General features: G+C 46.5%; 1 protein-coding gene across 3 annotated transcripts in view; it reads left to right on the plus strand.

Annotated features, from left to right (window-relative positions):
* ImpL2 (Ecdysone-inducible gene L2) overlaps positions 1–14,730 on the plus strand; it is a 141,230-nt gene extending 126,500 nt beyond the window's left edge. For all 3 annotated transcript variants that reach the window (XM_075877033.1, XM_037426938.2, XM_075877032.1), the window contains exons 2-8: positions 5,260–5,430; positions 7,950–7,986; positions 8,071–8,234; positions 10,663–10,903; positions 11,439–11,602; positions 12,182–12,304; positions 12,799–14,730. In XM_075877033.1, the coding sequence (XP_075733148.1) occupies positions 5,320–5,430; positions 7,950–7,986; positions 8,071–8,234; positions 10,663–10,903; positions 11,439–11,602; positions 12,182–12,304; positions 12,799–12,813 (855 nt within the window). In that variant the 5' untranslated portion in view covers positions 5,260–5,319 and the 3' untranslated portion in view covers positions 12,814–14,730. The remainder of the gene's footprint in view (positions 1–5,259; positions 5,431–7,949; positions 7,987–8,070; positions 8,235–10,662; positions 10,904–11,438; positions 11,603–12,181; positions 12,305–12,798) is intronic.
* The last annotated feature ends 1,871 nt before the right edge of the window (positions 14,731–16,601 follow it).

Here is a 16,601-nt window from a genome sequence, read left to right on the forward strand (position 1 = left end):
AGCCGCGAGCACTCAGCGTAGCGTGCAGTACTGCATGCAACACCACGCTGTTTGCCATTATCATATGTTCACCTGTAAACGGCTCGAAGTGGTAATTAGACAAGACAGTGAGTAAGGTCGACGACAAAAAAAAAATGGCGCGAAACTCCACAGCAGTCGTCTAACTATGCGTAAGGGTTATCCCGCTTGCTCATCGTTGCCGTTTCTGATTTCGCTGCTGTTTTTGCAATCGCTATCTTCTCTTTGCTTGTTGAAGTGATTAACTATATACACGGGAAAACGAGCAATAGGTAGGATACTTACGCACATCCCCCTGTACATCAAGTCACTCCCATTTCCTCTGTAGTAGGCACCCCTATTTCGATTTAATGTTCCTGCACTCTTTATTACAGTGCAATGAGCACAGAACACATACGCGAGAACGGGATAAAAAGCTCTTATCCCTTTCTGTGTCCTTTGCGCTGTAACCAAGAGTAAATCACCAATTCGCCCATGCTTTTACCACAGTTGCACTGCCTCAATCAGCGCCACGGTGGTGTAAGAACGCCGCCACAGTGCTCACTCCTCCATCACCAGTAGAAATGGTCGAGGTATATGAACCACATGCAGTCGTAAGGGTTTAGTGAGGTGGTTAAGAGCACAATGGTTAGCACACTCAGCTTACGAGATGTAGGTCATAGATTCGAACCTTGGCACTTGCATCGTTTTGGTCTATTTGAAAATGCTCAGAAGATTGAGCGTTCGAGATTGGACGCACTTGGCAAATTGCCGTGAGTCGTATTTTAAACCTTTCAAGCCAAAAGATCATGCGCATAGTGATGAAGGACATGAATAGTGCCCCCAGAAGAGTTCAGCTCTTCATTCGGATTCAAGACACGCAACAAGTTGAAGCTGTGAAAATTTACCGTAAATTTCCACGAATTTCTCCAAATACAGCAAAACTGAACTGGCGCTGAGTGCAATGGTGATGCCGTTGACACCCATGGGTTATGTGACTGCGCTTCATCAGTGGATAAGCAGAAACTGCGATCACGCTCGCTTCATGTTCATCATGTGACTTTCTTATTACGTTTTTAATTGTTGCTTTTGGAGGAAGGATGGCTCTTTCCAAGTGCCCCAATTATACACGTTAAGAGCTGCATTATTCAGAAGTTATGGTTGTCGGGAGCAATTTAATAAATGTACATGACAAGCGAGGCTGTTTTGACGCGATGAAAGCACTTCGATGAGGGAACTGAAGCTCAAGACAATCACCGCTGTTGAATAACTGCTCTGTAGCATTGATGTATGCGTGTGCTAACTTTTGTGCCTTTTATTGCAGTAGCCCTCCCCTCCAGAGCCATGTTTCGCTTTAAATTTTGATACAGTGTCGGTTTTTTCAAAATTTGTATGAACACACTGGACTGTGCCACAAGCTTTATTTGTGATTTTCAGATTTTCTTCTCCTTCTTTGTTTCTCTTTATTAAAATCAATTCAACTAATTTGTTTATCGCACGAATACTACTACTTAGAGCGTGCGTGTAAAAAGAACTGATGTCACCACTGTACGTCAGCCAAATCATCAGTTCCGTCCGCACTGTGCGTACAGACGAGTCGTTCGCGAGTGTGTCACTGCTTTCCTCTTTTTTTTTTTTGTGCAGTTGAAGAACGTGTGTGACGTGCAGGGCATACCTGAAGGGCATAGTCCAATGAACTCTATATATTATTAATAAAACCAAACGTAACGAAACGAAATGTACACATAACAAAATTGTATAACGAGCCTCTATTGAGTGAAATTTCGTAGGAACCGCGTAAGAGTTATTCGGAGGAGCATGAAAATGAGACGAAAAACTAAAAACTAAGGATGAAAAACGAAATGAAATATGAAATGATCCAGTACAGATGTCCGTGTAGCGGAGCGTGATTTTGATTCCAAGACATACCGTGCTTCTCAAAGATATCATGGCAGAAATCCTGTGGCTACTCTTATATAACGCGCATATACCCGCTGTAACTAAAGATATGGTCAGTGCTTGCTGCCCATCCCGAGAGATAACAGCTTCTGCGGTCACTGAAGCCCACGCAGTGCTTCTGATCGTGTGAAGGTCGTTTAACGCAGGGAGTGACATTGTGATGAAAAGTCTGTTTAGACGCTCAAATAAGAACATTTATTGATTGATTTGTGGGGTTTAACGTCCCAAAACCACCATAAGATTATGAGAGACGCCGTGGTGGAGGTCTCCGGAAATTTTGACCGCCTGGGGTTCTTTAACGTGCGCCCAAATCTGAGCACACGGGCCTACAACATTTCCGCCTCCATCGGAAATGCATCCGCCGCAGCCGGGATAAGAACATTTATCCGTTATTTCAAAACAGTTATTTATTCTGAGCTAGTATATTTTGCGAGTAGGTGGAATTTATACGAAGACATACAACGGCGTGTTATTTTTGCTCTCAAGAAAAAAGACGGCTGCGATATACAACTCTTCATTGGATTGAGGACTGGAAATTGACCACGTTCCCGTAAATTGCAGTAGCAAATTTTTATTCATTGGCTAGTCGACAGCAGCATAATTACTTTTTAGTTGGCTCGAAAGCACGTGAAATTATGTAAATGAGTTGGCATTAAGTGTCGCGATTATTGTCATCAATTTCTCTGTAGAATATTGCTCATGCGAAACCTTCAAACTGACTACTCGCCCCGTGTGATCAGACTGCGTCAATCGACGTTGCGTCTGCGCCCGCCGACCATAGCGAACTTTTCAGTGAAATTGCCAAGTTTTCTTTTTTACCGTGCTTTGAGCCACCGAGGCTCATTGGCCGCGCTTTGTGTCGGTAATTACGAGTGGCGGGGATCATCAGCCCGACTGTGCAGTGGCCACTTTTTATCTACTGACCTATTTTCGAAAGTGTACAGTATCGGGCTGCCGCCGCAAAGCATACCTCGACGGGTTTTTCACGTTCGGGTAAACAGCGTCGGCGCTGTTTCATCTGCGTGGTTAATTAGTCTGCGTGCTGCACCCACCTGGGAATGGCGTCGCGGCCGACTAATGTGCTCGATGTGTGTGCGCATGTACAGTACGCACGGATTAAAACAGGGTGACTGAGGGCCAAGCAACGCACATAGTTTCGTTTTTAGCTTATTCTGTTCGGCGCATGTCGGTGTGATTTTCGACTCGTACGCGTAGATAAGAGCCAGCATTATCTGTAGAGACCATATTCGTCACGACGTCACGTGGTTACCTCCAATGATGGCACATATATACCTGTCGTCATACTAGAAAATTTGATGTCTGCTTTGAATCCGTGAGTGATGTGCGCACGTAACGCGAGTGTAACCGAAAATTATTGATATATGTTGCGTTAACACTTCAAACTATAGTATACACCCACTTCCCATGCTTTTTCATGACAACGTCGATCATCCGAATGTTCGGGGCGAGTACCAGCTAGAAAATAATATTAAACAGAACTTGGCTCGAGCACTCTGTATCATGAGCATTTTGAAATGGACGAAAATGCATTCTGCGTAGGCCTCAAGGATCTGTGAGTAAAGCGTGCTCGCAGTAGCGGTCGATGACAAGGAAGCATTGCGAGATGCGTGTCGGCTTAAGCCGATGTCACGATATCTCGACGCTGCTCACATTGCGGCCGAAAACAGCAACAACCGGTTCTATTGTCTTCGGAGCTCATGGTACAGTCACGAGTGCGCACACCCTGCCGCGACAATACGCTCGAAACCCAAGGAACGCGCCGAAATTCAAAAGGCTTCGAGAAGATGACAGCCTTACCTGTTGCGGAGTCAAGTGGGACTCTTGAGTTTACCGGACGCTACGCGTGGCAGCATGCGAATCTTGCGTTGGATGCGGCTTCGGGAAGAGAGTGCCGACCACCACAGGTGTGCGTCGCATAGCGCATCTTGTTACGGATCGACGCGGTAATGGTGTATCCGTCAGTGTTGCGGATGAGACGTGTAGCGGTGTTGGCCACCTTTCAGTGGATGAGAAAGATACATCCGTTTGTTCCCTCTAACGTTTTGGGCCTCCTCTTTTTTTGGCAAAAAAAAATAAAAAAATCAACTGCACATCACCGGATGAGACGGTGGAAACGCTCTAGTGATTCCGACGCACTGAATATCATCTCCTCCAGGAGTTAAGGTAGATGCCAGGCATTGCATGTTCTGTGTATTTTAAACACACGAACGCGCACACACGCAAACACACACGCACACACACACATGTCGATACAGTCTCGATAAATTTAAATGATCACAACTGCATAATGAAATATGTTGTGCATAAGGTAATTGACATGTGGGGTTTAACGTCCCAAAACCACCATATGATTACGAGAGACGCCGTGGGGGAGGGCTCCGGAAATTTTGACCACCTGGGGTTCTTTAACGTGCACCCATATCTGAGCACACGGGCATACAACATTTCCGCCTCCATCGGAAATGCAGCCGCCACAGCCGGGATTTGAACCCGCGTCCTGCGGGTCAACAGCCGAGTACCTTAGCCATTAGACCACCGCGGCGGGGCTGTGCATATGGTAAACGACAGACTCCTTCTGTTGATTATGCCGCATAAAAAGAGATACCGCTGCAGAGAGAAATATCGCAAGCGCACGCTCTTGATCCCAAATCTCCGGCCGAGTAGCATTGACGGATGGTCCGTCGAAGCAAAAGAGATATTGTGGGTCGAATGAGAAGAGAACTGATACTGCCTAATGTGTACGAGTCTCAGACACAAAACAAGATTTTTCACAGTGCCACGAAGTTTGTGTTTCCCATGCAGATGGTTCTGTTAATGAATTGTCTTGGTCGGCGAGTGGGTTCATGGTCACAAATGAAAGCAGAATACAAAAGATAACTGTGTTTTTTATGACCCGTCTGCATGCACGGCACTCAGCTTTTATTTTATGAACAGTTCTAAGCAAAACGTAATATAAACTAAGGAACCACGAGGCCCTCTAGCTTCCGGAGGGCAGCAACCATGTCGCATCTCCATACCTCGTGGAAGCATCCGCGCGTGCACACCCGTAGCATGAGATGGCGTAGTTGTTGCTGATGAACGGGGTCACAATTCAATTGTTCCATGTCTTCAAACTACGTGGAGGGTTTTCAGGAGAGAGAAAAAACACGAACGACACACACACTACAACAGCCCGACATACGCCTGAAGGTCCGCACTGTGTAGACAGACCTTTATAGAATTCTCTGTTCCACTGTAGCACAATCACGACAAGCGCTGAAATAATTCTCTCTCACAACGCAGGAAGCGTGCCTCTGTGTGTTGAGCGTCCAGACGCCACTCGTGCGGATCCCGGCAAACGGAATGCGCCCGCGAACTGCGAGCCTCATCAGCGTCCTGGTGCTGCTGCTGCTGCCTGTCGTCCTGGGCAGGTCACTGGTCGGCCAAGGGGCCCGGCAGCGTAACGCCGTCGGGGTGAGTGTGGTGCTTCCACAGTGAAAACGCTGTTTATTTTCGCATCAGGGCAGTGTAACGATACGAAGGTGTGGGCGGAAAACGCTGCCATCGATAGACAGCATCACGAAGTTGCAGGCCCGACTGCTGGCGATCCCAGCAGTGATAACGTGAACTTTCAGTTTTTTGAACATCAATTTAATGGACATTTCAAATTACACACTTTTAGAAAATACCCTGCGGTATTACTATGCATTTTAAGCAAAAAATATTTCAGACAAACAAATTTTCGAATAGTGAATATTCCACTTGGGCAAACTTACTCCGCAGACCCAGGCTAACTATGAGAACAATTCAACGAACTTTTGCATTCCGAAGCATTGGTATAGCAGATGCGTACCGCCCCGATATAGCCTGTCTAACATCGGCTGCGCAAACGTCGCACGTGCAGGCAGCATGCTTAGGCAAAACTTCTATGCAGGAGACAAAAACAAGCCACGTGCCCGGCAGTCGCCTCTCTCCCCACCTTTTTTTTTTGTGTGTCTGTCTTATCGCTATGGTTCGGTCATTTGCGTTACGTGTAACATGAGCGCAGTTCCCATTTTTGTATGAGTTCCACAAAACAGAAGTGGTTGCCTCTGTCAGAGAAGCTCGAAATCATGCAGCTTCCGGACAGTAGCTGAAGGTAACTATAGACATTGCGAATGACCATGGAATTTTATCGTGAACCGATAACGAAACAAATGTCGAAGCTCTAAAGATGAACTTCGTGCAGTCCCGCCGGGAAGGAGCTTTGCACGGACTGTTTCGTGGCAGTGGGCGATGCCGTTGCGGTATGACTTGCGAAACCAAAGCATTACCCTGTCTGGCCCAATGAAATAGTCTCTCCTTGCATTTCAAAATGAAAGCATTTCTGTTTTCAAAGTAAGCTTCTCCCTTTTGCTTTGGCATGTGCTGCGTTCCTGTGATGTTCCGTATTGTGAATATTCGTTTTAGTGAACTTACAGTTAAGTGAACTATGTGTGTGTGTGTGTGTGTGTGTGTGTGTGTGTGTGTGTGTGTGTGTGTGCGTGTGCGTGTGCGTGTGCGTGTGTGTGTGTGTGTGTGTGTGTGTGTGCGCGTGTGTGTGGGTCCACGTTTAAAGACAATACGGGTTTTATATGAATGAAAGGGTAATTTGCCATATCATGGCTTTTTCAGCTCACACGTCAATAAATCTGACATAACCAACGTGAAAAAATTAACATCATGGAGTTAACTGATGCTATCGTACCCTTACGGACGTTCATTTGTGTGACCCATGTAGAGCCGGTCTTGCTTTACTGCAGCTCCCTTTTACCCTTGAAAAAAGCATTCACTTCTTCTCCCTGCTCTGAATAACGGGAAAAAGGGGAGATGAAACAAATGAAAGAAGAACAATAGCACGCATGAACTAATGTAACACTCAGTGTAGGCAACATTGAACGCAGCGCGCGTGGAGGGAGCGGGAAATGCGGCCCCACTATATGTGGGCGGAAGCTCCACGAAAAGCGCGGCTTAAAAGCCCAAACATCACGGCAGCTATCGATATGACGTGGTTTTCCTGACAAGCATCAGCTGTGACGTGCAGCATCAGTGTTTGTCGCGGCATACTTATCATTGAAACTGCGTCACACACTACGTAAAAGGGCGTTTCCATTGCCCGCCTTCTTTAGAGTACGCGTGAATATGTGCTCATCAGGACTGAATCAAATCAAAGCGCCACGATTCTCGCTTTGCATGTTATTGATAAAACAACATCAGGGAAGGCTCGTGACGTTGCAGGAAAATACGCAATCAAGATTCTGTATGCATGCACAGCACACAAAAGTATATAAGAAGTGTGGGCATTCACCTTGTAATTTGAAAAGTTTCGAGGAAACTCAGGACCATCAGGGCGAGCATGTTACTCAATGCGAAATTTAATAAAACAAAATAAAAGATATGTGACGAACCAGTATGCTGTTCACGTATCCGGGAGATGTGAATGAAAGTTAGATCGCAGCTTTCAATTGTTGGCTTGTAGTACCACTCAAGATCCACTATAGCGTAGTGAGAGATAAACGTGGGAGAAAAAGTGAGGCTCCTGCAGCTCTTCTACGAACGCTGAGTACAGATGTATTGCTATCACTTTCAAGAGAGCTGGACTACTGCACCCGCAACGCTCCCTAAGTGCTTGTTCTCTTCAGCACTTGAACCATTATGTGGCCTCAGAGCTTCCAAGGCAACCTGAACATTCCAAGCCGCTCATTAGAGGTCACGTGGGCTCAGTCATTGCCATAGCACTTTCCAAGAATTTATAGAAGGCTTTTGAAAGGCTCCTCAAATTGTGAACAATGCACATTTGACAGTTTTCAAGGGTGCGTATGTTATTGTCGCTTATATACAAAATCAAGAAAAACGTTCAAGAGCCCGTGAAGGTCTCCTTTCTGAAGCGTTCAATAAAAATAAACGACCATGTGCATTGACTGTTTCATGTTCGGGTAACTAAACAGTACCGCAATGTCTGCTCTTTTGCGCAGCTGTTCGTGTCCAAGTCACAGAGAGGCAACCGAGTAGGTGAGTGTCGGAACATCCCTTTCTGATTGCCGACCGGTTGGTTTTCGGGCGGCCGTTGCCTGACGGGCACTTGCTCCGGCGCAGGTCCTGGCAGCCACCTGCTACGCAAGTCGCACCTGAAGCTTCGCAACACCCCTCCTGACGTGATGACGGTCGCCCAGTCCGAGTCTCTGGTGATCGAATGCGAGGCTGGGGGCAATCCCCCGCCCACCATCCACTGGCTCAAGAACGGTCTCCGCATCGGACAGGTAAGCGCTCCACTATTTACCGGAACGACGTATATTGTCACGCCCCATATTCTCGCATACACTTCACCTATATAGTACGACAAGATTTTCCTTGAGAAATCGTGGCTATTGGATCATTAAATGCGGAAGTAAAAAAAAAGAAAACTGATGAAGTATTGTTAGATTCATTTGATTCTTTTAATATGAATTTGGCTCTCTACAGATCTTTCCTACATTATACTGCTATGCTTGATAAATCCTTCATTAATGTAATTTCTTCTCGCTCGGAGAACATTCATAGAATGCTACGTGACCGCGAAACCAAAGAAACAAGAGGAAGGTGCTGGAACTAAGAGATCACGCCTTTCCCGGTTACGCTCATCGGACGGTATGAAAGAACAGCCGGCTGTGAACAGTCTCGCCATCAGCTTGCGCAATTTCTGCACGTCTTCACATTCACACACGGCGGCCTCGAGTGCGTCGCCTCCAAGATTGGCTGGCGCGGCCGCTGCCGGACTGCAGCGACGGGTGTTCATTCAACCCCGGGATTGCAGAGGCGTCGCGATAGCGGTTTCCAGCTGCAGCGCTATCGTGAAGGCATGCGCGGCCATGCCCCTCGCCGGCGCACTGTTCGTTTTCTGGGTTAATCTGGCGTGTATACGTGGCCCCAGGCACGGCGGTGCAGCTTCTCCTCGGCATCCTTGGACAGCACGGTCTCCAGGGCGCCGGGGAAGCACGTCGTCGCATTACTTTTATCGCGATGCATGCGCCCTCGCAGGGAAACCGAAAGCCTCGCGCGATGATTGCGAAGCGCTAATGCGACTGCGCTCGCGTGTCACCCGGAAGAAATAGAGCCGAGTCATTTTCCCCGGGTTTCTTTCAAAAGTAGCAGCCGCCGCTGGTTCGCGCCTACTCCCAGCGGCAGGTGGCCGATGTCTTCCGCTGCCCGCACCAAGGAACTGCATCGCACAGAGAACGAGCGTTTACCAGATGCTTAATTGATTGATTGATCGATTGATATGTGTGGTTTAACGTTCCAAAACCACCATATGATTATGAGGGACGCCGTAGCGGAGGGCTCCAGAAATTTCGACCACCTGGGGCTCTTAACGTGCACCAGCTGCTCAATCGAAATGGGCCTTCGTTGTTCGCTAGTTTAAGTGGCGTGCCATGCCTTCGACTGATTTACGAAAAATAAATGAGCTTTTGCCGTAGCGCCAACAAAACGGTGACCCCGATGGATTTTAATGAAGAGCAGAATTCTGCTTCTGGTGTAAAGCGAGAACATACGACTCTCCCGTCGATCCCTGCGAGTAACAGAAAATATAGCTTCGGTGGCCCGAGCGCACAAAGAGGAAGAAATGAAAGCAGACCTCATGGTGTCAATTTCCTGCGGAACACGACTTCGGTATTTTTCCATTCTTTGTAGACACACAGGGCACAGGGGGTCTTGCTCAACGCACTCATTTTCCAACGTTTCGGTGCGCGTTTTTTTTTTTCAACGCACAGGGGAGTGTGTTCGATGCGTCATATTGTCTTTGCGTTTAATTTCATTGTCGGTCTTTTATTATGCTTTTCTCTATCAATCAGACAGTGGCTGTGCGCTTTTATAAATACTGGGGCATCTTTTAGGCCGAGTGGAACGTATACCTGCGAAAACTATACATAGGCTAATCCTGAAATGGTGAGGCTTTATTACTTGCGGACTGAATTTGAAGACTGCTTCAAAAGAAACAATAGCGGGGCGCTGCCTTAATTTTTTTGTGACAGCTTTATGATTTTTTTCTACATTTCCTGTGCAAAAATGCAAAAAGTATGCCTGAAGTAATGCTGATATCGGGCTGCTTGAAGAGACGCCCCCTTATTTCAATAAGAGATGTGCCCTTTTCTGTTTAGCTTAATCTTTCCATACAATGGAATAATTTGCCTATATCAATGGGATGCGCCCCTCGCATAGACATTTCTTCGCTCTTATTGTGGAAGAAGCTATGTGCCTAAAAAAACCTCTCTGCGCACTATATGTGCCTTTGTTGGGGAGTTGCCCGTGACGGCAGGCTCACGTTTCCACCAAATATTGCTCGACAGTGACAGCTACGTTTGGTTTCATCTGAGCTTAATTGAGGACCAGCAGTGTGCCTCTGCCATTCGCAAATAGTTATCTGAACTTAGCCTGCAGCTTTTGTGTAAATTGGCTCAAGTGCGCCAATTTTCGTGTAAATTTCTAGAAGTGCGCTTGACGCATGCATACCGCCAGCTCTCACGACATCAAATAAACCGCTGCATATATCTTTTTCCGAGACCGCGCAGACTTCGTGGCAGACAGTCGCGACACGATACAAACGACTTTAGGTTAGCCATTTCGCGGACGGCACATAATTTTGGCCCATTCCAGTGCTCCTAACCCGTTTCACCAATTTTTTTCACCTCGTCCTGTCATTCGATTGCGCAGGACTTGACGGGAAGCGAACGCACCGAACAGGAGGTGAACCCAGAGGGGGCGCCCATGCTTGGCCTCAGCTTCACAAGATCGCGGCTGTTCATTGATTGCGCCTCGTCGCAGTACGACGAGGCCGAGTACACCTGCGTCGCCCAGAACCCCTATCACCGCATCAGCAAGAGCACCAAGGTCAAGGTCACCAAGATCGGATCGGCTCACTCCAGCCCACTGTGCCTCGTCAAGAAGTCCTTCGGTGAGTATACGACCTAGAACGGTCGCCCCCAGGAGTGATCGCTTTAGTGTCCATCTTGGTTCTCTTTCCCTTGGGAATGAGCACTCATACACCCAAGTACTCCCGGCATCACTCCGTAAACTTGCGTCTGTGAATGCGTGCGGGAATGAGGGAGTGCCGAGCTGAGCCTCATTTTCAAGATGACGTATTACCGAGCAGTCCAGCAAGTTTTAATACACCTTTATTCCGATCTCTTGTGATGCAAGTGCTTTTGACTAGCATGCCATGCGAGCGTGGCACTATGGCAAATGTTGCGTTCCATTCGCTATGATGTAAGAAATGCCGCTTCTAAGCTACCCTTGATGCCTTGCTGAAGGAGTGCGCGGTATGAAGCAGCTCTGTTGTTCGTATAACCGCCCCCAATCACTTTAACAATGCGGGCCATCTTATTAAACTGCAGACTGTAAATCAGTGAAGAAAAGTGATGCTTGCTGTAATGTTGGACTTCATGCTACACGACTGCATTGACAGCTGTTTCTTTTTTTTTCTCGTGCAGTGGCGCCTGGTGTCCCTGCCCGTATCACCATGTGGACGCACACCCGCCTGGAGCTGATGGGCAGCACTGTGCAGCTCTTCTGCCGACCGATCGGCTCTCCAAAACCCAGTGTGTCCTGGTTCGGCCCCGACGACACTGAACTGCAAAACAGCGACAAATACAAGGTGCGACCACTCAGCGGGTATCCGAATGGTCTCTGATCACATGACATATATAAATGCCTGTAATCCTCTTCATCGAACATCTCTATTCATGAAATGTATCTCGTGAACTACTTGGTGCCGCGTCAAGATGAGTTGGCAACACGATTCTTTATTGAATGCATATGCTGCATTTCTCTTGATTGCCTAAGTGACGTTGCAAGTTCTTGTGGGTGCTGCAAGCATTAGTTGCACCTTGCTACTTCTTTGTCTCCATGAGTAGTAAACTGGCGTTACATTAACGTAATAAACACTGTCGAGTATTTCCAGTGCCATATTTTTTTCTTTCTGGTAATTTATGTTGTAGGGGCTGGCCTAACGATGGGCGAATGGAAATCCTGACATTGACAAAGACTGTGGCATGTGTGGCACCCACTGTCTGATTGTAAAACTGCATGCTTGGAACCCATCAGGAAAGAGCGGGATGTTTTCCCAGCAGATACTTAAGCAACAGTTCTGCATGCTTACGCGCTGAGAAATCAATTGTTGTGACTTGCAAGTAGTCAGTATCAACATTTAAATGACCATTCATACTCTTTGCAGGTTCTTGAAAACGGTGATCTCGAGATTCGGAATATTGCCTGGAATGACATGGGAGGCTACACTTGTACTGCGGAGAACTCGCATGGCGTGGACCGGACATCGACATTCCTTTATCCTACACTGGTAATCTTGCTCTGCCATTCTCTCCTATAGTAGATATAACAGCGCAACGAGCAGCAAAAGCCTGACTTGATTCTTGAATTAGCAAAACCGTCTAAAAAATTCTGATAAACTGTGCGAAACATGTAGCTCTAAGCCTCTACAGATGGACCAACCATACGTGAACAAGCAAAACAATTTAGAACTGACAAGCTGTGTAAAAGGATCCTCATCGAAAAATTGAACAAAGGTTGGCAGCACAAATAAATGCAGGACGTTAACATTAATGAAAACACTTTTGAGATTCCTTGGAGATAGAGAAAACCTCATCATGGTTAGGAGGAGTAAACGTTTATTGTACGAAATGGTACAACTCCGCTATCACGGTATAAATTTTTTAAAATTCTTTCAGTAGAAGTGTTTATCTATACTCGGGCGTTACGTTGTTCTTGTGCGAATTTTTATGTATGGCTTTTCTTCCCAAGAGTTCACAAATGCTGTGCTCTTTTCTCTCGCAGCCGGACAAGGTGTAGGAGTGTGTTCACCGCGCAGTTGTCGCTGCTTCCCGCGTTGTGATGCGAGCTCATCCTCCAACCTGGCTGGATTGCTGTACATAGCGTCGTCGAACATTCCACTGGTGTCCGGGCCCACCCCGCCAAGGCTTGCTGCCAGGCCCCACTGACCCACACCCCTCTATTTATTGTCGACCCCACCCACGACACCTCGTTTCATCAGCTGGCCCGCTTTGCTTCGCGCCTGCTTTGCACTATAGACCCTTTCCGAAATCATGCACCGATGGGCATTGCCACAGTGCCGTCAACGCAACGAGGTCATCTGTCGCGTTAGCTTGACTTAGGTTGTGACCCAAGTGGCCTCTCGGTCCCATATTGTTGAAACCGGCAAAAAGAAATTGGCCTCTACTCCTCACTTGCGCAAAGAGAAGAGGAGGGGAAAAAAAGAAAGAAACCTCAGAAATCCATGCGCTCGGATCGGTCTTTCATGCTGTAGCGTAGCCAGGGAGCGCTCGGATTATGGGGGACTTGGAACCTGTCAGGACTAAGCGGCCGAAGCTAAGCTTTTATACTCGCGTTCCATTTCACATTAGTTCATTTTGTCGTCGATTACTTAGTGGCGCGTGTCATGAAGAGAATGAAATGAGCACTTGTCATGTTTCATTTTTGTTCGTTTGTTCTTTTTTTTTGTTCGTTTGTTCGCTAGGTTTATTAATGTCCCGAAAGCGTGTTGACGCTTACTTGTTGACGCAGAGCACCATCTGGCCATCTCGGGCGTGCGTATCGGTGACGATAAATACATGCATTCGAAGAGATTTTTTTTTCTTTAAAAGTCAAAAAACTTCAACAAAACAAACAAAAAAAATGTAGGGAGGAAAGAGTGGGCCCAGCATGCTGAAGTTTAGCGCATGATTGCTGGGCCTGACTTCCAACCCTGCGGTGCTTGAAAATTTTTGCTGTTAAAAATAAGGCTGCATTGAAGGTTAACCTCAGTTTTCAGCCTGTAGATCGGTTTGCAAACGCGTCAGTGGCTGCCTTGGCAGAAGTAGCAGTAGTAAAACTATCGGAGCACCACGAAGTAGCAGCCCATTCGCTCCCCACTGATATGAGGCAACCGATGACGAGAGAAAATTGCTGCTTGAATATTACGAACTTAATCGGCCGGACTTAAAAGTCACGCCCATTCGGTTCTTCTCTGCCTACGAGTAAGCTTAAATACGCGTCTCGGCACGGTCCTGCGTGCCGCAGTTGGTCTCTCAGTGGCCTAATCACGTGACCGTTTTAGAGTTGCGTTAAGGGCAGCTATAGAGCGTCTTGCTATTTCGCACCTTCGAGGCAGCGAACTGCAAGCGGAGATTTCGTGAGCTGCGATGGCGGTGTTTCGTCCAATACGCTAAGTCATCTCATGTGAACCACACCACCTGCGTTACAGTATTATGCGCGCGTTTTTTGCGTCTTGTTGTGTTTTAAAACTCGCGCGGCGTCAGCCTCGGCCGCGTTCCCTGGGACTTTTCTCCCACACGTCTCCCCCATTTCCAAAGCGGCTACGTCTCTGGCCTGGTGTGTGATACGTCGTGTGTGAAGAAATGTGTGGAATTTCGGGCTGAACGGATGCTTCAGAGGTTGCTTTTGGAGAGCCTGTCGATATTATTTTTGTTTCGCGACAGCTCTCGTACAGGGTCGTTGCAGTTGTTACCTCTTCAGGATACGTGTATAACGCGCTTTTACCGTCACTCTTGTGTGACCGATGTCTTTCAAGTTGCGGTTTTATCGGCTCTATTCATGTATACGCCAGCCCGGCGGCTGACTGTGAAATTTCGGAAAGAGTCTAGTTTGGGCTTGATTCGAAGAAACTGGTGTACATACGTATAGATGTATATCAAGAGAGCATCAATGTTGTTTCGTCCAGTTGCGTTTATTAAAAGTTTGTATCTCGTACGTGTGCACTGGTGGCCATTTTGTGATTTCTTTTCATATCCAGAAGGTGCTCGCTGCATTTCACCGCGAATGGCGCGCAGCGAAGCGCGGCTTCATGCCGGAACTTCTCGGTATGCCTGCTTTTGCGTGCCTTGAATAGACTCGATGACCGGCCATTTAATGAAGCAAAGGTCTTAGGAGCCTGGTCGCGCAGCACATCAGCACAGAAAGCCACACGAGCCCTCCTGAGATACTTCTCAGCAACTTCATTGAGGGACCGCCTGTGAAACTCGGCATTGTGTGTGTGATGTGACATGTGTCTATCCTTCTCTCTCTTTTACTCCCCCCTCCCCCTCTCTATGTGTAGGGTAGCAAACTGGACGCATAGTCTAGTTAATCTCCCTACCTTTCCTACATTCTTTCTCTCTCTCTCTCTGCTTATGCGTGTGTTCCCCTGAAGAAAAAAAGTGGACGTGTCGAAATAGCTTCTCAGAATCACTTAGAAACTGAGGAACCATCAGGTGTATTTTTCAGGTCGTATTCACCTTGAGAGAAAAAATACAAAATTTATCAGCATGCGCAAAGACAAAGAATTACACATTGGTGAGACACGTGTCTGAGCGATAGATGGCATCGCGATCGTTTTCATCGCTGCCTGGACCCAAAATAAACTAATTTCAGAAGGTATGAACACATAGTCAACGGGCTATGAAAACATGCGGCCAGATCAGATTCTCATGGTAGCATGCATGGTGAACTTCTGTTAGGTATGTTTTTTTTTTTTTTGCGTGTCAAGAGGTTTCTCTAGTTCATATCCGGAAACTGTTTGTAGTTCCTTACACAACCCATGCTTGCGGCTGAAGTACAATCAATTATGAATTAAGAGTCAACTTGGTGCAATTAGTTTTATTTTGACACTATATACGAGTAAAAATTAACTTACAATCAATAACTTATGTCCATTTACACGCCAAAGCTAAGATATCCTAATGAAACACGCGGAAGTATGGGGGACTCATGATCAATTTTCATTTTATGAGATTCAATAAATCGCATTTACATATAAATCACATACAGATAGGCACATTCGGTCTACGGTGCCTGTAAATAAAAAGTTCAGGGTAGAACTTAACTTGTGTTAGTTACTTAGACAACTAAAAAATTGAACATATCCCATGTACCACGAGAACCGATGTCATGCGGAGCATGCGGAGGGCAGGTGATGGTGGTTTAAACTTTATGTTGAGAGAAACGCTACGAAATGACGTTAAACATATGTACAAATGTGATACGTACAGGTATGTATGTTGAAAAGTCGCATATATATGTTTTATATAACCAGTTACTGACAGTTGCGTAACGACGTTTGGGGGCTCTCATGGTCACCTAAACATATAGTAGACCAAAAGTAAATAGTATGAGAGGGTAAGAAGGTTTGACGAATAGGTCTGGTTAATCATGACAATAAATAACGTGAAAACCCAGTCACGTACGTCGTCAAACCCTTTCCTCTAGGCACGCGTCACACATACCCATAATGCACGGGCCGCGGTATGCGGGTATAAGCCACAGGTTATTGACATTTTGTACCCAGAAACTGCTAGAACAGACATTCATAATCTAAATGCAAGAGCGTTAAGCAAAACTGACATCGGCAGCGTAGACCAGACGAATGCAAGGAATAAATATCAAGAAAGCAGCAGGAATCGAACCCAAGCATTCTGCTTGACAATAGAATATCTATATTAATGTCCCCTATATAATGGGGGTGCTGACTTGTGTGCCACCAGGCTCGGAAGAAAAAAATGAAAAGAATACTTTCTTTCTATGTTGGCCTAAAGCCTTATCTACTTCGGTTAAATTGATATTATTACAACAAAGAAATATATACA

This window comes from Rhipicephalus microplus, chromosome X, assembly GCF_043290135.1.
Source record: "Rhipicephalus microplus isolate Deutch F79 chromosome X, USDA_Rmic, whole genome shotgun sequence".
Lineage (NCBI taxonomy): Eukaryota > Metazoa > Arthropoda > Arachnida > Ixodida > Ixodidae > Rhipicephalus > Rhipicephalus microplus.